Source organism: Sphaeramia orbicularis, chromosome 24, assembly GCF_902148855.1.
Source record: "Sphaeramia orbicularis chromosome 24, fSphaOr1.1, whole genome shotgun sequence".
Taxonomy (NCBI): Eukaryota; Metazoa; Chordata; class Actinopteri; order Kurtiformes; family Apogonidae; genus Sphaeramia; species Sphaeramia orbicularis.
Genome location: NC_043979.1, coordinates 44,629,432 through 44,652,417, shown reverse-complemented (window position 1 = coordinate 44,652,417; position 22,986 = coordinate 44,629,432). Strand labels below are relative to the sequence as shown.

Genomic DNA, 22,986 nt, shown 5'->3' with positions numbered 1-22,986 from the left:
TCCTTTACCTAAGTTTATTTTGGTGTATGATACTTTTACGTCTTCTTGTAAATGTCTTGTTTCGTATTCTTAGCCTGTATTTTCATGTTGTCTTATCTGTGGTGTTTCGTGTTCTTTGCGTTTTACTTTTGCAGCTGTAATGTGACACTATACTCCCTTGCTGGGACAGTAAAGCATCTATTGCATCTAAAAACGGTCCAGCTCTTTCTGGACTCACTTCACTGCAGACTTTCCTCAGACCAGGTTTAATGATGCTCATCCACCAGCTCAGGGCGCTGTCCCCCCATCAGTCACCAGCACTGAACGGAAATAAAGTCTGAAGATAAATCTGGTTTCTATAAAAATTTCAGAGCTGAATATGAGCAGGTACAGAGGGAAAAAAGAAATTTAATTATTCAAAATGAGCTTTGTAAAGACATTATTTAGAATCCTATTAATATATTATTCTATTCAGAGCCTTAATACATGATATATTATAGTATTGTTGCACATATCCTTAACCTCATAGCATAAGTCAGGGGTCGGCAACCTTTACAACCTAAAGAGCCATTTTTGTTTAGAAAAAAAGAAACAAATCTGACTAGAGCCATGAAAAAAATAATTAAATCCATTAACATTTTACCATGAGGCTGCTCTGCTGTAGCCTATTTGTGATTAGTTTGCTATTTAACTTTGTATTTCCATTACAACAATACAATGTCTGGTGCATTTATGAAATTATACAACTACAAGAAAGAAAACATTCAAGATTTGCGAATTTTTTTTTTTTTAATGATAGACACAATTTCCAAAATATAACTACGTTGTGTAATGCAGAAGAAGTGCAACTTTCACGTATTGTGGCTTACCTATACAAACTACAAACAAATGCAAATTGAGCATTTTGTATTGAATTTGGCAAGAAAATAATCCATTTTTGTTTTTCTGCTGTCAAAAAATTATTTTATTCTGTGTAAAACCTGCGCATTTTTGCAGATGGACAAAGTTAGAATAGATTTAGGCCTAAAACAATGTTAAAAAGGAATGAGTCTTTCAGGTCATTTCAAAATGTTCCTCATATTTTTTGACCAGAGGAGCCATCCACTATATGGACAAAAGTATGTGGACACGTTAAATTCAGGTGTTTATTATAATAATACAATAATGACTAATGCCAGAGTATAGTTTATATTGGGATAAATGTCATTGCATTGGTTTGTTTGGTTTAAATTGTTATCTTTGCTTCTAAAATGACTCAGAGATGATTTGTACTTAACCCATAAAGACCCAGTGCTACTTTTGTGGTTGTTCTCAAATGAATTTTCCTCTAGATTTAACCTTTCTTAAATGATTTATCACCATTTATGACAATATTATCCTCTGTATTTTATATTTTTCCAGTGAAAATCATGTACTGTCCTGTGTTTAATTTGCTCATCTTGTAGATGTTCATGGAAGCTCAGATTAAAGTTGAGGACTATGTTAAAAAAACAGAGAAAACTGAAAAAAAGTGACTTTTTAAGCAAAGATATCAATAAATGAATATTTTTTAAAAATCATCTCCATCCACTGTCACTGATCCAACTCCATGGGTTTTGCTGGTGAATCAATGTTGTAGAAGATGACGGTGTTTCCATGGTAACTACAGAGCCTCTGAACGTCCAAATGGGTCATATCTGATGACCATGAAAAGATGAAGAACTGTATTTTACACCAGTTATTTAGATGGATTGATAGAATTAGTGGATCAGAAGTTATTAAACATTTTAGACCAGTAGATGATTTTGGTCACAAATTGCTGTTTGGCTCTTTATGAGTTAATTTTTCTCTACATAATTTTTTTTTTTAAATCCATGACTATGATTTTAAAGGTTCTTTCTCTAAATTTCTAAAATATTTTTTTTTGCTCTGACTGTAAATTATAAGGGTTTATTTAGAATCCTATTAATATATTATTCTGTTCAGAGCCTTAATACATGCGTGATATATTCTAATATTGTTACACATGTAGTTGCCCTCATAGCATTAAGTCAACTAAAGTATGTGGACACGTTGAATTCAGGTGTTTTTTTTCTAACAGGGGTCTGGGATACAGAACAATAATGACTAATGTCAGAATATAGTTTATATTGGGATAAATGTCATTGCATTGGTTAGTTTGGTTTAAATTGTTATCTTTGCTTCTAAAATGCCTCAAAAATGGTTTCTACTTCATTTCTTAACATTGATTTTGGGTTTTTTTTTTGGTTTTTTATCCATGACTATGATTTTAGATGGTCTGCCTCTAAATTTCTAAAATATCTTTCTTGATGTGACTGTAAATTATAATTTTCAACCACAACTAACCATCTGCTTTCTTCACATCTCACTGAAGAAGAAAAACCTCCCATTAAACGTTAAGGAAATATTGATGTTTATAAATTATATGGACAAAAATATTGGGACACATCTTGTCTGCAGCTGCAAGATGTCCTGTTCATGATATTAACATCAATATTAATCACACTGGTCTACAATTTTTTAGAAATGATTTGCTTCAGAGATTAAATGTGCTAAATGTTACGTATTTTAATAAGATTAATTGGAAAATAAATGACAAAAGTGCCGGTTTGCTGATGTTTTCAAGGTATATGATTAAGTGTTATTACACATATATATTGGTTTATGTACATTTATATAATAGTTTTATAAATCTTCCACTAAATAGAACCTGTAAAGTGAATGTATTCTAATGTGCAGACAGTGTTTTGAAGTAGATCTTGTAGCTCTGAGACAAATATTCCTTTTGAGTCAAACCCATTCTCTCGTTAATTCTTGAATTTCACATTTTGACCCAAGGCTGTATCTTGGAAAGTTCAGCCAACCAGCATTTTTGACTGGATTTTTCTTTATCAGTGACTCTCATGTGGTAAAATTTCATTACTTTTATTCTGGAAGCATTTTCCTTGTAGACCAGTGTAATCAATATGACATTTATCCCAGTATAAAACCATAGTAAGACATTTGTCATAATTGTTTTGTATCCCAGATCCCTGTTAGAAAAGAAACACCTGAATTCAACTCAGCTGATCAATGACAGACCTGGAGCTGATTGAACTCACCTTTCCTTCTGTTCAGTCACAACAACAGCAGAACCTCATGTCCTGTGGTGTCGAGATGAAAAGGACTGTTTTTTTTTTTGTTTTTTTTTAACCCTTTCATGCACGAATTATGAGAACCTTAATCAAATTTTTTTTTTTTTCCTGAGTGTTTTTAATTCCTCTTTAGGCATGAAAAAAACAATGTGATAGAAAATTTTCTTCTGAAAAATAAAGAAAAAAATAAATAAAACTAGAAAAGCACTTGGAGAGCGCAGACCTCCGCCAAGGCTGATCAGTGGACCCCCCTGTGGGCCCCCCCACGCCAAGGAGGTTATGTTTTTGCCGGGGTTTGTTTGTTTGTTTGTCTGTCTGTTTGTTTGTCTGTCCGTTAGTGTGCAACATAACTCAAAAAGTTATGGACAGATTTGGATGAAATTTTCAGGGTTTGTTGGAAATGGGCCCCCCGTGGGCCCCCCCCACCCCCGATCACCACCAAAATTTAATCATTTCTTCCTTATCCCATTTCCAACAAACCCTGAAAATTTCATCAAAATCTGTCCATAACTTTTTGAGTTATGTTGCACACTAACGGACAGACAAACAGACAGACAAACAAACAAACCCTGGCAAAAACATAACCTCCTTGGCGAAGGTAATAAAATAAAAACAATTTAAAAAAAAAAAAAATTAAAAATACATTAAAAAAAAGTAACAATGACAAAAAAATTCTTATGAACCTATTTTTCATGAAGTTGCAAAAATATCCACTCAGCTGGACACCACACGTTTAATTTGTGATGCACAGAAACATGTATTTACTGATAAATTGTGTGAAAACTATGGGGAGGGCTTGTGATTCTGGGGGTTTATCCTCAGGAGAGATCTACATAATGTTACCAACTCATGTCAGAAAAGATATGGAGTGTCTTAAAACTTTAATAAAGATATGTGTAAAAAAAAACAAAACGAAAAGAACAACAAAATCCATGAATATACAAGAGAACAGCTGTAGAATAGCTGTCCACTGTAGTGACCACTATGCATGAAAGGGTTAATGGTCTGAGTTCTCGCTGACTGGAATAAACCTGTCAGTGATTTACTCTGGATGGAATAAAGTCATACAGCCCGGCACAACCTTAAATGTGTGTGCACTAGTTCATCTGAATGCATCCTGTGTCACTGTCAGAATGTGTTATCCTATCACATTTCCAGCTCATGATCACACATCTGTGATTTGCATCCCCCTCGTCTCGCCCGTTTCCCTCCACAAACAGCCAGATGATGGCTCGCTGCTATTACCTGCAGCTCCAGTGTAAATGTTTATGGAAATGGCCCGTTGGAGCAGGCCAAGTGTTTTCCATCAGCGGCTCTTTGCAGTAATAATACTGCAGTGTGGATGTCAGACCCGCCCTGACTGAAGAGGGGAAGCTAATGGTTCCCCCAAGCACCCCCCCCCCCCCCCCCCCCCCAAACATGAACCAGAGAGGAGAGGAAAGGAGACGAGAGCAGCAAAAAACACTAATTCAGCTTAAATGTGGAGCTGCAGAGGGCACATGTTCAGAGAGTCCCATTAAAGGAGCATTATGTCAGATCAGAACGTCCACCGTGGACAATTACAGTCCAGTGTGTAGAGCTGACACTGCACACGACACAAATACTATATGTCTGGAGATGCACAACATCATCTAAAAGGAGGCTTTACTGTTATCAGATCAACGCCAAGGTTGATCTGGTCGAGGACAGACACTATACTGACAGAGGAATATGTTAAATCTAAATATGTCATACAAAGGCAGGGTGACCAGGCCCAACAAACTATTATTTTGTTCATTTTGTTGACTTTTTCAGCATTTTTTGGGGCACATTTTTATGGTGTATGTTTTATTTTTGTACTTGTGCATAAATAACGCACTTCAGATTCATGCAATTTGTCCAAGTGTGTTCTGATCTACAGGGGCATCTATCTTTTTATTACTCTTATTCATGTAATATTTCATTGTTTTTTTTTTTTTTTTTTTTTACCTTGTTACTGTCTTCAATGTACCTTTAGGCTGAGCTCTTGCTATTCATTTCCAATGCAGTTTTTCTGCAAATGGCAAATAAATGGATTCTAATACTGATTCTGAGTCTGATTTTTTGGGGCAATTTTTTAGTTCATTTTGTGAACATTTTCTTTGTTTCTTCATTTTGTTCTCTAATGTGCTCATTTTTGGTAGTTTTGTGTACTAAATTATATATATATTTTTTTTCGATAATTTCTTGTTAATTTTGTTAGAATGAAGTACTTTGTTCATGTTTGGAATATCTGTTGCTTATTTTGTTTATTTTGCTGAAGATTTTGTTCATTTCCAATAATTTTGATGATTGTGTGTTTATTTTTCTTCATTTTGTCGAATGATTTGTTTTTTTGGATTTTTTTTTTGTACTTTAGTTAATTTTGACATTTATTTAATTGATTTTGTTGACCTTTTTTTTCATTTTAGTCGAGTTATTTATAATCGATGAGCAAATTATTCACATAAAAAATTTGATTTTTAATAGCACAAAGTATTCAAAACGAGTTAAAGGACAAAAGACATACGAAAAATGGAATGATAATAATAATCAGAAGTGACAGTTACATACTCTCATCTACAAACACAACTTTTCACCACATAACTACTTAATTTGGAACAACAAAGACATTTTATATAAGCACAAATCTCTCTTTATGGAATACTGTTTTCAAAATAACATCAAATGGGTAGATCAGTTGTTTAATGAAGAGGGACTCTTACTTACATATGAAGAATTTCTTGTAAAATATAACATCCCTGTGACTCCTGGAGACTATGCAAAGGTTTTTGGAGCCATCCCTTCTGGAGTGTGTATGCTTTTTAAAAGCCAACAGAGGCTCGTTATTAACAATATGACTCCTTTATCTCCACATGAAACACCAGCAGGAAAGATTTGTCTCTAGTTATCCTGTCAATAACAACAAATTTATACGAGCGTTTATTCCAAAAAGATAGCACAACATTGCCCTGTGTTATACCTCATTGGAATAGATTGGTAGATGATATACCATGGAAAAAGGTCTGGCTTCTCCATAACAAATATCTGATTACCAATAAAGTTAAAGAAATATCCTTTAAACTCATACATAAATTCTATCCAGCTAAATCTTATATTAAAAATAGATTTAAGAAAGATATTGATATAAAATGTAGCTTTTGTAATGTATGTCCTGAAACTGTTGTTCATTTATTTTGGCACTGCCCTACTGTCAAAACTTTTTGGCAAAAACTTTGTGATTTTATTCATAATAACGTTGAAAGACATTTAATGTTGTATTGGAGGAATGTATTGTTTGGTGTATTTGAAAATAGCTTGCTCAAAAGTGAACCATTATACCTGATAAATCTTTTAATTTTACTATCAAAATTCCATATTCACTGTTGTAAATACTCAGCAAAAAAAACATGCTTTACTGCATTTTATAATAACTTTAAACAATACATTCTCTCTATTAAGCACTCTGAAAAGCAAAAGGCAATAAGGATTGTTGAAGTCTGTGCTTCCCTTGGTGTATTCATCTGAACTTTGAACTTTAACACCCCTGGTATGAGTTGGCATGCTCTTTTCTTTTTTTTTTTCCCCTATCTTTCCTGTCCTCTTTTTCTTCTCTCCTTTCTTTCTATATATGATTATAAGTAAGCACTTATAAAATATTGTTTATTGCTAATATTTTTCATATGTACATCTGATATGTAGAGAATAAGCTATTTTTGTAACAAATGTGCAGTTCTAAATAAAATAAAATAATTAAAAAAAAAAAAAGACAGTTACAGACGGTATTTAGTAGATACTCCACATTGACCAGTGGTGTCGCTGTGGGAACTGTCCACTCCTCGGAAAATACCGGAAACTGTCGATGGTGACCCGGAAACAATATACGATCGCCAAGGCCAAGAGCATGTAACGGAGTTGCCGGATTGTGGACAATAGTGGTGTTTTTACTGCGCTGTTTTAAACCTTTCGTAACAGTTCTTTTTTTATTGTCACTTAAGAACAGACTCGTTGCCGGAGATGGGAGTCCCGGCGTTTTTCCGATGGCTGAGCCGCAAATATCCGTCAATTATTGTACACTGTGTGGAGGAGAAGGTAAGATTAGCATGTTAGCTAACAAACATGAACCAAATAGCGGGACGATTTAAACTCAGCTGGAAATGCGTTGTGTTTTAATGACTGTCCCTACGGAGTCTCCTTTGGCTGATGAAGAGTTTACGTGCTGGTTTCACCGTTTGTTTGGCAGTTTTTGATTACTGGGTCGTAAACAAACATCTCCAATATGAGCTCGTTGTGTAAATATTCCCTGAGATGATAAATACCGTCATGTAGTCATGCAAAAACACAGACAAGGTAACAGTTGCGCTAAATATGTGACCGATAGTGTTGTTGAATTCAAGAATACAAACGAGCATTTAAAAGTGTATCCCAAAAAATCAAAGCTAAAACTGAAAATTGTGAAGTTAACTTCTTATTCAAGACAATAGCCATATGAGACTCTTATGTTTCCACCTTTAAAGGGCGCGTTAAACTTTTTAGAGAAAGCCTTTGTGAAACCTACCGACACCTTTATTCTGTTTGTAAAATAAACAAAAGGCGATTCACAGTTTCTTCCACATTTAGACTAGGAGGAAGGTTTTAATAACCTCTCTGGGTTAAGTGGGACTAGCCATGAGTTTACTTTGCATCTACACATCTAAACCCAGCCTATGCCATGCTTTAGACTGGTCAGTGTTTCTCTGTTTTACCTCAAAGAGATTAAGGGTTGTTTAAAATGTGGCTTTAGATTTCAGAAACCTTACTCAATCCACAAAAAGGGGAAGTTTGAATAATTAATTGTTTTCCAGTGATGATTCCCTGAATCAGACTGAGAATGGGTCACAAAAACTGAAAACATCACCCAGATAACTTTTTTCATTCATGCATTCATTCATTCATTCATTCATATTCTGAACTGTTTAATCCTCAAGAGAGTTGCGGGGTGCTTGAGCCTATCCCAGCTACCTATGGGTGAAGGTGGCGTACTTAACTTATTGTCTATGGATGGTGGGAGAAAGCCAGAGTACTCAGAGTGTATCCATGTAAACACGGGTAGAACATGCAAATTCCACACAGAAAGCCCCCCCCCCCCCCATTAGCTGGTGTTGGAATCGAACCTAGGACCTTCTTGCTGCGAGGTGACAGTGCTATCCACTTTAATTTATTTCTATGAAACCTACTAAGCCTGTTTTGTTAATTCATACTGACAACTAGAAAAGGACTCAGAGAACGCAGACCTCCGCCAAGGCAGATCTGCCCCCCCCCCCCCCCCCCCCATCACCACCAAAATTTAATCATTTGTTCCTTGTGCTAGTATCAACATTTCCTGAAAATTTCCTGAAAATCTGTCCATAACTTTTTGAGTTATCTTGCAAACTAACCAACAAACAAACAAATCCCGATGAAAACATAACCTCTGCCGTTCCTTGGCAGAGGCAACAAACCCTGGCAAAAACTTAACCTCCTTGGCAGAGGTAATTACATATTTGTGATGTTCTGAACTGTTTTACTGCAGCTATGAGCAGTTTTTGAAGGTGAGAAATGTCTTAATGTAGCCAGACTTAGAAAAACAAAATAGTCTAAATGCATTTTGAGTCATTTTGAGATTCTTTCTTTTAATATTATCTATATTAGAAGCGGACTGATATCGAATTTTTAAAGCCTGATATAATATAGAAAATGTTGATATTAGTTCAAACAGCCATCGTCATCCTTTGTAGGTGTTGTAGAAATTTCTTATGGCACCAGTGGAGAGAAGAAATTAAATTGCTAAGACAAGAAGTTGTCTTTGTGTGAATTTTATTCTGTGCAGAAGGAAGCAATCTGACAGAGTACAGTGACAGTCTGATGGAGTGCTTCCCCGAAGAGAAGTTTTTGGATGTATTTATTCAGTCTTTGTAGCTTAGTTGAACAGTGTGCTCGTCCAATACAGAACAAAGGAACGCTTCAAAGTAGCTTCAAGGACATGCGGGAGTACAGCATTGATGGTTACCAGACAGGGAGGCCAGGTCAAACTGACCTAGTTTTGCAGGGCAAAAGTTTAAGTGGCCATATATGGGCACAAGGAATACATCAAATATAATAATGAGGGCAAGTGATTTTCCATTGCATAGGCCATAGTTATTTGAATAAACCTCAATAAATGATTATGTTGCTGAACATCAAACTCTGTGTTTTAGTGGGAGCGACTTTTTGAGCTCCAGTTTTTGCTCAGGTTACAGTGCAGTTACAATCCATGGCACGGTTTATAGTTTAAACGGCAGAAATGAGCTGATGCCAGTAGTGTGAATTGTCAATCTGTGTCTAGTTTTTTTTTGTTGTTAAACGAGGTGATGTGTTTTGTTTTCTCAGGGGAAAGAATGTAACGGTGTTCGTATCCCTGTCGACACAACCAAACCGAACCCCAATGAGGTGGAATTTGACAATTTATATCTGGACATGAATGGGATCATTCACCCCTGTACACATCCAGAAGACAAGTAAGACTCTTTTTCTATGACTGTTGTTTTCCCCTGTGTGTGTGTGTGTGTGTGTGTGTGTGTGTTTGTGTTGCCTTCATGCAAAGAGCATGATATGTTGTGTGGATGTTGGATGTGGAAGACACTGCTCACCTTTGTGCTCTTCTTGCCGGTTATGACTTTATATTAATAGTTATTACATTTAAAAGAATTTTAAACTTTTTTTAATGACACAGTTTCAACAAAGACATCCAGCACAAAGTTTTACAGACCAGACTTAACTCTTGAACTACAACTGTTTTTGCAGCAATTTCCAAATATTTTTTTTCTACATTTAACCTTTCTTTAATGATTTATCTCCATTTATTCTAATGTTTTCTTCTGCATTTTGCATTTTTTCAGTGAAAATCAGGTATTTTTCTGTGTTAAATTCTCTGATCATGTAGATGTTCATAAAAGCTTAGAGTAAATTCAAAGGTTATTAAATCAAAACTGAGAGAACTAATGAAAAGCATTTGCAACTGTGGGTTTTATAGGTGAATGAACATTTCAGAAGATGACAGTGTTTCTACATTCACTGCGGAGCCTCTGATCATCCAAATGGGTCATATCTGATAACTATGAGAAACTGTATTTTACCTGAATTATGTAATGTATTGGCAGGATAGTAGTTCAAAAGTTATTTTAAATTTGTAATTACTTGGCCTGTGCTCTTTGTGGATTAACGAGATTGAATTTATAATCCAGAGTGTTAATGCAGCCGATGAATGTAACTTGTGCTTCCACAGACCAGCCCCCAAAAATGAAGATGAGATGATGGTCGCCATCTTTGAGTACATCGACCGGCTGTTCAACATTGTACGGCCAAGGCGAGTCCTGTACATGGCCATTGATGGAGTGGTACGACGCTTTACTGTCCTTTCAGTCTGTTGAAGCATGAAGGAATAACGCAAATAAAGCTGAACTGAGAAGCTGCTCAATGAGGAAATCTTGTCATGTGTATATAGTCTATTACTCATCTTAGAAATAAAAATAAATATTTGTGTAAATAGATGAGACAAATTAAACCAGACTTTAACATATAAGTCTAGTTTTATCATTTTGTATAGGTTTAATGTCTGCTGTCTGTGTGTGGAACAGATTAATGACTGTGATGCTGAACATCTGATCTGATTTCCTAAAAATGTGTTCAGGCTCCACGGGCTAAAATGAATCAGCAGCGTTCTCGACGGTTTCGTGCTTCCAAAGAGGGAGTGGAACTGGCCGAGGAAAAGCACCGTATGAGGGAGGAGATCATCCAGAGAGGTGAGGTCTGGTTTAGGCGTTACACCAGAGAAGTAACATAAAAAAATATCTAAAATATCTATATGCTGACAAAAACATCATGATAATTAAGTTGGATATAAGTTTTATAATACTGTATCAATGTTTAATTAACGGTTTACATGGATAGATTTGTGTTTATTTTGTGTTCTGTTTATAAAACAAAAATTTATACCATGGTCAGGACTGTCTGATGTTTGGTTTTCAGTTTGGATTAAAACCTGGAGCTGCATGATTTGGTTAAAAAAGCATTATGACTATTTTATAATACATCCGGCATTTTACTTGCTTTATTATAAAGGAGAATATTTCTAAAGATGTGTCGATGTGTCTCAAGTGAAAACCTGCAAACTTCAACTAGCCTGAAAAATTCCTCAACTGAAAAAATGTACTGTGTCATTTTCAAAATAACTTCAAATTGAACAAATATCAACAACAAATGTGTTCTAAAAATGGAAACATTTCTTCACATTGGATTTTCTCAGTTGTATGTTAATAAAATAATGGATAAGATAAGCCACATAAAAAAAAAAATTAAACAAAAGAACATTTAAACAGGGTAGAACAGAAAAATAAAACATTAAAATATAGTTATTATTCAGTTTAGACTCAAATGTTGTATATCAGTTGTGTTTTTGTGATTAAAAATGAGCAAACTCGGATATGTTGGAAAACACCAAAGTATTAAATCTTCTGGTTTTAGAGAAAACTGAGCTGAATAAACCTGTTTGATTTATACTTGTAGATTTTTTATTAAATAAGACATTTTACTTATGTAGTTGCATTTGAAGACACTCACAGATTCATTTGTTTCTTGTCTCTTTTCCAGGTGGGTATCTTCCACCAGAGGAGATTAAGGAGAGGTTTGACAGTAACTGCATCACTCCAGTGAGTCAGATGGGGCACGTTTTCAATATGATATCTGTGTCGCTGTGTTTGTCCCTGAGTTTCATCCATCTGTGTTTGTGTAAATGTCCTCAGGGCACAGAGTTCATGGACAACCTGGCACATTGTCTCCGTTACTACATCGCAGACAGACTGAGCAACGACCCGGGATGGAAGAACGTCACAGTGAGTCCTGTTTCCTAATATATGACTAGTATAATGAATAATGGATCAATAATGTAAAGCGCTTTGGATGCCTTGAAAAGCCTTGTAGAAGTCCAATCTATTATTATCATTATTAGTAGTAGTAGATATTTCAAAGAGATGAATAAATGTAGCATAATGACTGATGGCAGTGACTGAAATTTAGGTTTTGTGTTATAATTGGGGTTGATTCATACAATTGTGGAAAAAATGATTAGACCATCCTTGTTTTCTTCAATTTCTTGTTCATTTTAATGCCTGGTACAGCAAAAATTAATCATAGTAGTTTAATTTCAGAGCTGAAATCTATTCATTTTCCATGTTTTCTTGATAATAACCAAAATCACTTCAGTTCTTCCATCAATATCTGTCATTGTACTGACAAAAACAGTGCTTTTAGACATTCCATGTTTTCTTTTCTCTCTGTTTTAGTCACGATACACACAGGAGTTAGTACTGGATTGTTGCCATTTTTTTTGGATGACTTTTGATGGTTTAATAATTTTTTCCGTGACTGTACATTGATGTGATCCAATTCAAAGACAGCGCGGAGAAAAACTACTAAAAAAGGATTTAATAGTTGTACAATTAGGATTTGTTTACCCCAGCACAAAATGGGACATAAATAACGACAAAACACGAAATCACATCAGCTCAGTTGTTCCTTTTTATTCCTCAGTGCTGGCCCAGAAAATGCAAAGTTCCTACAGTCATGACAAACCTGGAAAATCCATTTACGTATAACATCTCATATTCCAGGCCTGGAAAAGTCACAAAGTTTAGTTTATTTAAACGGAAACGTTTCAGTGCAATAAATTATGTCATATTCTGTTTTAAAATGTATATTACTGTAATTCCATGGTGGGTGTTTCTGTTTAACTAAAAAATGAGCAGAAAACCCCAATTTTAAAGCCTCTTGTTACTGCGTTGTCTCTTCATAAGTTAAAAAAGAAATCACAAATAATAACCTCTTAAAATTTATTGTTCATTTGTGTTTCCTCACTCTGTTCCATCTCGTCTGTGTTCGTTGCAGGTTTTCCTCTCAGACGCCAGCGTTCCAGGTGAAGGTGAACACAAGATCATGGACTTCATCAGGAGACAGAGAGGTACAGCTGGATTTTTTTAAAATTATAACACACACACACACACAGAGAACAGAATTTTTTTAACTGAATGTTGTCTCTGACTGCGACAGCTCAGCCGAACCACGACCCCAACACACACCACTGTCTGTGTGGAGCTGATGGTGAGTCTGAACACACACTGCACTGGTGTAGAGTCGCTCGTACTTGACAAAACATGTTTTCAGCATAACACTTCTGGTTCAGCTGGTCATGAAGAACCAGCAAAAGTTAAGGAAGTAAGTGAGATTGTCACTAAAGTTGTGAAGATTTGGAAAAGTTGTTGAAAGATTTTAGGCTAATGAATTGTTCTTATGAGCTGTTTTTTTTTTTTTTTTTTTTTTTTTTCATTTTCTGAAATTTAGGCCAGGGGTGTCAAACTCATTTTAGTTCAGGTTCCACATTCAGCAAAGTATAATCTCAAGTGGGCCGGACCAGAAAAATAATGACAATGAAAGATTAAAATTACACGCTGAAAATGTTTACATCTACAAACTATCCTTAAAAATGTGAATACATGAACAATTTGAAAGGGGAGGGGGAGCGATCTGTGCCTCTCTCTCTCTCTCTCTCTCTCTCTCTGTCGCTGTGTCTCTGTCGCTATGTGTCTCTGTCTCAGTCTCTCTCTTTGTCTCTCTGTTGCTATATCTCTCTGTCTCTCTCTCTCTCTGTCGCTATGTCTCTCTCTTTCTCTGTCGCTGTCTCTCTCTCTGTTGTTATGTCTCTCTGTCTCTCTCTCTCTGTCTCTCTCTCTCTCTGTCGCTGTCTCTCTGTTGTTATGTCTCTCTCTCTGTCGTTATGTCTCTCTGTCTGTCTCTCTCTCTCTCTCTCTCTCTGTCGCTATGTCTCTCTGTCTCTTTGTCTCTCTGTCTCTCTCTCTCTGTCGCTATGTCGCTCTGTCTTCACTAACTTACGAGTAACGGAAAATTAAAACTTGGCAAAAATAGCGATTTGATTTATATTGTGATACATATCGCTATCATCTGATAGGAAAAAAATGGTCATGATATAATTTTTATTCCACATTGCCGAGCCCTACTCTTAATCAAATGATACTTGTGCAGAAGAAACGCTGCCATTTCAGCCTCAAACTCAGTTCTTTACATTTACAGCTTTGTCCCGTGTTTTTATCACTTCTTTTCTTTGACTCTAAAAATTGTTTCATAGTGATTCTTATCTCATCTGGTCATTTTCTGATGCTTTGGTCAAAGGCTTCGTGGTGTTAGTTTTCCTCAGAGTGACTCACTACTCCCATTAGTGGTCGCATAAACCCTCCGGCCTGTCGCTATATAATAATAAATAAATTCCATTCTTATCTCTACAATCCGATACATTTGTATCTTTGGCACAACTTCACAGCTTTGTATTATAAACACTGATGATGATTTTAGGGGTTTTTTGATGTTTGAAAGTAGAGTTAGTAAATGCAGACTGTTTTAAAAACAGCAGATTCTAGAATTTTAGGAGCTTTAACAAGTGAATGTTAACTGGAAAAAGGTTGTTGTAATATTAGATTTACTAGCTATGTAAGAACACTGGTACAATCTCTTAAACTGCTTCCTTTGTCTTCCACTTAAAATCTGCCTCTAATGAAAACTGTTTATCACTGGACTTTACAATCTCTTCTTTCTTCCTGCTTGTTGATCAGCTGATCTCATCATGCTGGGTCTGGCCACCCATGAGCCAAACTTCACCATCATCCGAGAAGAGTTCAAACCCAACAAACCCCGACCCTGCGCTCTGTGTGGACAGATGGGCCATGAAATCAAAGAGTGCCAGGGGACGGCCCGAGAGAAGAAGGGGGAGGTGAGGACGGGGTTCAGGGGGGTTTCGGAGGTTACAGGAAGTGTTGTCTGGGGGACAGAGACCCCAGATACACTATATGGACAAAAGTATGTGGACACGTTGAATTCAGGTGTTTGTTTTCTAACGGGTCTGGGATACAAAACAATAATGATAAATGACATAATTTAGTTTTATATTGGGATAAACATCATTGCACAGGTTAGTAAGGTTTAAATTGTTATATTTGTTTCTAAAATGCCTCAGAGATGGTTTTTACTTAATTTCTCTCAACACTGATTTTTTTTTTTTTGTCCATGACTATCATTTAAAACATTCTACCTTTAAATTTCTAACATAATTTTCATGCTCTTACTGTAAATAATAATTTTCTACCACAACTAATCATCTACTTTCTTCACACTGAGGAAGAAAAATCTCCCATTAAACTTTAAGGAAATATTAATGTTTATATGTAAAATCCTCATGAACAGGACATCTTACAGCTGTAGACATGATGTGTCCCAATATTTTTGTCCATATAGTTTATAAACATCAACATTAAATTATTATTTGCAGTCAGAGCATGAAAAACATTTTAGAAATTTAGTGGCAGAACATTTAAAATCAATCATGGTTTATTAAAAAAAATCAGTATTGAGAGGAAATTAAGTTAAAAACCATCTCCGAGGCATTTTGGAAATAAAGATAATATAATAATAATAATAATAATAATAATAATAATAGCAATACATCAGTTTTATATAGCACTTTTCTAGGCACTCAAAGATGCTTAAGCGAACCATTTAAATCAAACTAACCAATGCAATATTTATCCCAATATAAAACTATATTCTGACATTTGTCATGATTGTTTTGTATCCCAGACCCCTGTTAGAAAAGAAACACCTGAATTCAACCTGTCCCAATACTTTTGTCCATATAGTGTAAAAGCACAGCATCTTGGCCAACAGTAGATTTTTTTGTTTTTGTCATATTTGCTGATGTTTTCTGTGTCTCACATGTGTCATGTGTCTGTTTAATCTGGTCTCTTTCAGCATGATGAGTTTGCCGAAACAATGCCAGTGTCTGAGCAGGAGTTCATCTTCATCAGGCTGTGTGTGCTGCGGGAGGTTCGTCATTTCATCTATTTTTACTGTCACTGAACAGCTGTCAAAACCAGCCTCCACTTGTGATAAAAGGGAAAGACTGACGCTTTCAAATCTCACATAGAACCAGGTTTATTCAGACAAGACAGTGGAGCAAATGTCTCATATCACATTCTCTATATTATCCTCCACACTGGTTATTTTCTTGATGTGAGGAAAGTAGCTGTAAAATAAATGGCCTATTACACATAAGTATCAGTGGGAGGAGGAACAGCCGTCTGTCGCCTCTGTTAACCCCCGGCTCATCTTCTGTTTTCAGTATCTGGCCAGAGAGCTGACCATGGCCAGTCTGCCGTTCCCCTTCGACTTCGAGAGGAGCGTCGACGACTGGGTCTTCATGTGCTTCTTTGTAGGAAATGACTTCCTGCCGCATCTGCCGTCACTAGAAATCAGGTTGGGTTTGGTCATTTCCACTATGTGCTTTTACTATTTGGTGAAAATGTGGCAAGTTTTTTTTTTTTTTTTTTTACTTTTTACTAACATGAAATGTGAAAATTCATATTAAATGTGTTCATGGAAATGCACCTGCCGAGTTTTTGCAAGACAAACGGGAAGAAAGTAGAACAGATATGCACGTTTTAGAGGCAAATTTTTGCTATTTTTACTGATGAAACACTTAGATTAGATTACATTAGATATTTTTAATGGAAAAATTAACACAGACTGAGACTGCAAGAACCACAATTGGATAAAAAGTGGAATAAATGGACTATATTTACACAAAATCACTAGACTGACTGTTGCTACCCGGGCTCGTTGTTTTCTTTTGTACTTATTTGTGCTCTCGTTTGTTCTTTTTTATTATTTTTTTTTAGTTGGGGTCTTTTTTATTTGTCTTTGTCTTTTTTTGGTTACTGTTACAATTCTACATGAAACTTAATAAAGATTTAAGTTACAAAAAAAGATAAGATTAGATTAGATATTTCTAATAGAAAAATTAACAGAGTGAGACTGGAAGAACCACAATTGGATAAAAAGTGGAACACATGGAATATATTTACACAGAATCAATAGACTGACTGTTGCTACCTGGGCTCATTATTTTCTTTTGTACTTATTTGTGCTCTCGTTTGTCTGTTCATTTTTTTTTTTGGGGGGGGGGGGGGGGGGGGGGCTTTTTTATTTTTTCTTTGTCTTTTTTTGGTTACTGTTAAAATTTTACATAAAACATACAGTTTGTAAACATAAAGTTACAAAAAAAGATTAGATTAGACTTCATTAATCCCACATGGGGAAATTCAGTTATCAGACAGCAACAGAATAAAGTGCAAGATAAAATGCACACGCATAAAGATAAGCCACTCATCACTCACTGGTTTCTTTCAGAGAGGGGGCCATAGATCGACTCGTCAACATCTACAAAACGGTTGTGCACAAAACTGGGGTGAGTATCATCACTCGTCAGAGCAGTAAAGTCACACTGGCATTCTGGGAAATGTCACTGACTAGAGCAGCTTCATTAAAGTCTTATATCTGTCATGGATGTTGATCGGTGTTATGACCTGGGTTTTGTTTTCAGGGTTACCTGACGCAGAACGGATACGTCAACCTGGAGCGAGTGGAGATGATCATGCAGGCGGTGGGCGTGGCAGAGGATAACATCTTCAAGAAGCGCAAAGAGGATGACGTAAGAGTTCCCACTGATCCCAACAAACCTCTAAAACAGTTCTTTTCCCCAAAGATAGATGTGTTTTCATGGAGTATGGAGCAGGTCTTACTGTTAAAATCTTACTCTTGTTTTACTGGAGATTAGACCATTTTCACAGCAGATGTTTTGTTTTGGAAAAGTAGAAAAAATGCCGGTTACAGGTTAAATATACCGTGAGAGGAAAGGTTTTTGAGAGTTATCAGGAATGAAACTCAAGCCTCGGAATGAAATCCAGCCAGTGTTTTGTGCTTTTTACCTCCGCCAAGGAGGTTATGTTTTTGCCAGGGTTTGTTTGTTTGTCTGTCTGTCTGTTTGTCTGTCCGTTAGTGTGCAACATAACTCAAAAAGTTATGGACAGATTTTGATGAAATTTTCAGGGTTTGTTGGAAATGGGATAAGGAAGAAATGATTAAATTTTGGTGGTGATCGGGGGTGGGGGGGCCCACGGGGGGGCCCATTTCTAACAAACCCTGAAAATTTCATCAAAATCTGTCCATAACTTTTTGAGTTATGTTGCACACTAACGGACAGACAAACAGACAGACAGACAAACAAACAAACCCTGGCAAAAACATAACCTCCTTGGCGTGGGGGGGCCCACAGGGGGGGGCCACTGATCAGCCTTGGCGGAGGTCCGCGCTCTCCGAGTGCTTCTAGTTTTTTTATTCTAATTTTTATTCAGAACAGTCTCATAACATAAAACGTAGGACATCCTTGGAACAAAGTAAACCTTTTCTTCTCCTTTTTTTTTTTTTGTAAAAGAAAAAAAAAGGTGTCAATATTGCTCACTGAAAGGAGACAAAAAAATATTTGTGAATCTTTGTTACATGAATAATGTCATATATACTTAGACTTTGCAGTGCAAAACATAACAGAAGAGTGATTTGTGAAGATCAGTGCTTTTCATGGTCATCCTACTTTGTGGAACAATAACATGAATAGTAATAATGATTATATGTGTAAACACACAAACATATTTACACTTACTTACACAGACTCACATTTATCTATATGTATAAATGATTGTGGACGTGTCCATGGAGCACACACGTAAAAAACAAAACAAAAAAAAAAAAAAAGGCGTACATCTAACCAACCACACTTCTAGGAAATAAGGCAAAGAAAATCATATATATGTATACATAAATAGTAGCGTTAATAATTTTGTGCTTTTTTTTTTTATACTTTTTTTTTTTTACAAGTCTGTTGTTGAAAAGAATTGATGTTATCAGTCTTTATGTCTGTTTAGTTTAACGTCCCCTTCTGTTTTCTGAACCAGAAATATGATCCAGTTTGACTCTTAACAAGGTTCATTGTGTAATGGTTTTCAGACTCAGTATTTCTCAGCAGCACAGTGAGATAAATCAGGTTACAGATAATATTATAGTTTAGTTGGTTTTTATCTCAAGGGACAGAAAATCAGTGGAATGAACCTCTAAGATCAGCTGAATTTTTTACGTTTTTGTCACAGATCCCCCACCCCACCCGCCACTCACTCATATCCGTGTTATTACTGGGATTTCCCATAATTTTTGGAGGTTCAGGTCCTGTTTGTTCCTGTAGAGTCCAGCAGCTTTTCACCAAATATATTTTGCTAGAGTGTTGATCTTTGGGGAACCACGGGTCATATTAATGCCGATATCTAGGTGCTGAAGTTTGTAAATGTGTGGTTCCTGTTTTTAACCTCATTTCCCATCATGCAGCGTGGTCCTGCGCCTCCCATCAACCGTCATCTACATAGCAATGTGATTGTAAGGCTATTGTTTTCCAAAATTACTAATATCTTCCAAAATATTGGTCCTATCAACTTGCCGAGGTATTTAATATAGAGATGGGACTGTTCCTCAACTGTAAGTACCAAATTGGCCAGTTAAAAACGTCTCAGTTTCTCAGAGCTGTGCAGATACACACACACACACACACACACACACACACACACACACACACTCTGAGACCTTCCAGTATTATGATATAGATGTTGTATGTAATTTAGCATCCTTCTGGGGCCATTTTTATCATTATATACAAGCACAGAAAATTGGAAAAATGTCCAAAACACTTAACTTGCTCAAGTCCACCGTGGACCAACTGAACCATTAGAAGTCATTTTGGTCTCCACACTGATGTTACATGTATTTTGGCAAAATGGCTTCGGTGCTGCACCCGAAGTGAGCTGTTCACCTGGTGACTTGTCAAGTGATCTCAGTATAACAATTTAATTTCTCTGTCAAAATTAAAGTTTGGATGGTGTTGATGCTCCGTCTGAGTGTTATAAACAACCTTGTAAATGGTCTAATCTGACAATTTTTTATTTTTATTTTTTATTTTTTTTAAATACTATCATGTTTTTAGTTATGTGAATTTTGTCTCCAACCAACTGCTGCCTCTCTCCAGCTCCAAACAGGAAGGAGCAAACATCAGGAATGAAAGCCCTGATCTATATTTGGTTTAATCATCATAAATCTACAACTGAATCCAGTTCAGTGTGTGTGTTTTGTCTGGGGAGAAGTGATGTTAGTGCAGACGATCATGAACAGTCAGATGAGTTTACCCGCCCCGTTTCTTTTCCTCCTAGTAATTTTAGCACCCCTACAGGCGGGACTGTTCATTGAAGTACCTCTAATATAATATCCCCAGGATGTTAGACTTTTCTGCTCTGGAGTCTAAAGCCCAAACCACACACGAATATGCTATAAACCAGAGGTGCCAAACATGCGGCTCGGGGGCCTAACTTAGCCCACCAACGGGTCCAATCCGGCCCGTGGGATGAATTTCTAAAATGCAAAAATTACTCTGAAGATATTAACTATTAAGGATGTTAAAATCATTTCAGTTCAGGTTCAACATACAGACCAGTACGATCTAAAGTGGATCAGACCAGTGAAATACTATCATAATAACCTATAAATAATGTCAACTCTAAATTTTCTCTTAGTTTTTAGTGTAAAAAAGAAAAATTACATGAAAATATTTACAAACCATTCATTCATTATCTGAACCCGCTTTATCCTCACTAGAGTCACTGGAGCCTATCCCAGTTACCCTGGACATGTCACCAGTTCATCGCAGGGCTGACATATAAACACAAACAATCACTCTCACATTCACACCTATGGGCAATTTAGATTAACCCGGAGAGAACCCACGCAGACACAGGGAGAACATGCAAACTCCACACAGAGAAGTCCCACCCCCATCGACTGGTGTGGCTCAAAAATCAGTTTTCTTTTACATATTTGAAAGCTTTTCAAAAAGTTTTAAGCAATAATTACTTTCCCTGGTAACGAATGACATTTATGAAAGGGAAGTTCTGTTACTAATTCAATTACTTTTTTGGGAAAGTAACTAGTAACCATCACTAATTACGTTTCAGAAGAAATTTGCCCAACACTGGAGACAAACAGTCACACTTATGGGCAATTTACATTAACCAATCAATGCATGTCTTTGGGAGGAAGCTGGAGAACCCACACAGAAAACATGCAAACTCCACACAGAAAGGTTCCACCCCCCATCGACTGGTGTTGGAATCGAACCCAGGACCTTCTTGCTGTGAGGCACGAGTGCTAACCACTGCACCACTGTGTCACCCACATTTATAAACTATTCTTTCACAAATATTGTGAATAACCTGAGCAAATATGAACAACCTGAAATTTCTTACAAAAAATAAGTGGAATTTTTAGTCTTTTGCCTGTAACAAAATGTTTTGTGTATTTGTAGATTCACTGTGATCTGTAAATTGTGATGTGCATGTGTAAATGATAAACTGAGGCAGAATATTGTCAAAATTCCACTTATAGTTCTTAATATTCACATTATTTTAAAGGATATTTTGTAGATGTACACATTTTCATAAGGTAATTTTACTTTTTTCACTTTAAAACAGAGAGAAAAGTCAGGAGTTGACATTTTTTATAGGTTATTATGTTATTATTTTGCTGGTCCGGCCCATTCAAGATCATATTGAACTGAATGTGGCCCCTGAACTAAAATGAGTTTGACACCCCCGCCGTAAACTCAAGAAACAGTCGTATCATTAGTGACCCTGTAAGATTCACAGTATGTACAAAATCAGTTGTGTGGTCATATAAGCCATACAGCAGCAGTGACATTTTAGTATTATCCATGTCATACTGAGACGCAGACAAAATAACTCGATTGTTACTGAATTCTGTTTGAAATTTGTTTTTCAGGAAAGCTTCAAAAGACGACAGAAAGAGAAAAAGAAGAGAATGAAGGTGAGTAAAGCAACAATTATTCAAGAAAAAAGGACTTTAAACTCAGCCTCGTAAACACATGTAAAGAAATCAAAATATATGCATGTTTAATCTTCTTTCAAACAAATTGGACTTAAATGCTGTGTTTTCCATCATTGAGTTGGAGCAGCAGGGCCCCGCCTACCTGACCACAGGCCAGTTCGCCCCCCACGCCCTGGGGAGGAGGGGCCAACCAGAACCCGTCCACAACGCCCGACACCAGGCCTTCAACATGCGAATGCAGAACATGGAGCAACACAACAGGGTACAAACACAGTGAATCAGTCTGACGTCTTTTTGTAGTGAAATCTGTTATGATCTGAACAGAATAGAAGAGAGTAGAGTAGAGTAGAGTAGAGTAGAATAGAATAGAATAGAATAGAGTTGAATAGAATAGTCTTTGTTGTCATTGTGTGTACCATGAAATTAGGTGTGCTACTCCAGTCAGTGCAACAATATTAATAAAAAATGAATACTTCAGAAAATAAGAATAGAGCAAATCTAAAATTACATAAACTAAAAATAAGATGAAGTAGAATATAAAATTTTCTCAGAAGTAAAATATCAATAGAGCTAAAGTTATGGAAGGAAATGTGTGCCATCAGATATTGAATAGTTGTATTTCACAAGAAATTTTTTTTAATAGATGTATTTTGTAATTTGAATATTTTATAGTTGAATATTTTTTTTTAATAGATGTATTTCATAATTTGAATTTCTTTTTTTATAGTTGAATGTTTTTTTTCATAGTTGTCTTTCACAGTTTGAATTTTTTATAGTTGAATTTTTTTTTTTGAATAGTTGAATTTTTACACGTAGTTTCATAATCTGAATTTAATTATTAAAAAAATAATAATTCAGTATTCTCAAATACAATAAGTTTCAAATTCAGTATAAAAAATTCAATACATCCCGGACATCTTGGCCAGGTAAAACCAGTGTAGTACCAAGCCACTTGATCCAACTTTCACCCAGTCATGTGTCACGCCAG

General features: G+C 36.0%; 1 protein-coding gene across 1 annotated transcript in view; it reads left to right on the top strand.

Moving 5' to 3' along the window:
• The first annotated feature begins 7,001 nt into the window (after positions 1–7,001).
• Positions 7,002–22,986, top strand: part of xrn2 (5'-3' exoribonuclease 2) — an 84,264-nt gene continuing 68,279 nt past the window's right edge. Inside the window, exons 1-15 of the mRNA XM_030128853.1 lie at positions 7,002–7,202; positions 9,498–9,625; positions 10,393–10,504; positions 10,798–10,909; positions 11,757–11,815; positions 11,909–11,998; positions 13,050–13,122; positions 13,212–13,262; positions 14,786–14,943; positions 15,978–16,052; positions 16,348–16,481; positions 17,415–17,472; positions 17,608–17,715; positions 21,933–21,977; positions 22,117–22,260. Of these exons, the coding sequence (XP_029984713.1) occupies positions 7,128–7,202; positions 9,498–9,625; positions 10,393–10,504; positions 10,798–10,909; positions 11,757–11,815; positions 11,909–11,998; positions 13,050–13,122; positions 13,212–13,262; positions 14,786–14,943; positions 15,978–16,052; positions 16,348–16,481; positions 17,415–17,472; positions 17,608–17,715; positions 21,933–21,977; positions 22,117–22,260 (1,422 nt within the window). The 5' untranslated portion in view covers positions 7,002–7,127. The remainder of the gene's footprint in view (positions 7,203–9,497; positions 9,626–10,392; positions 10,505–10,797; positions 10,910–11,756; positions 11,816–11,908; positions 11,999–13,049; positions 13,123–13,211; positions 13,263–14,785; positions 14,944–15,977; positions 16,053–16,347; positions 16,482–17,414; positions 17,473–17,607; positions 17,716–21,932; positions 21,978–22,116; positions 22,261–22,986) is intronic.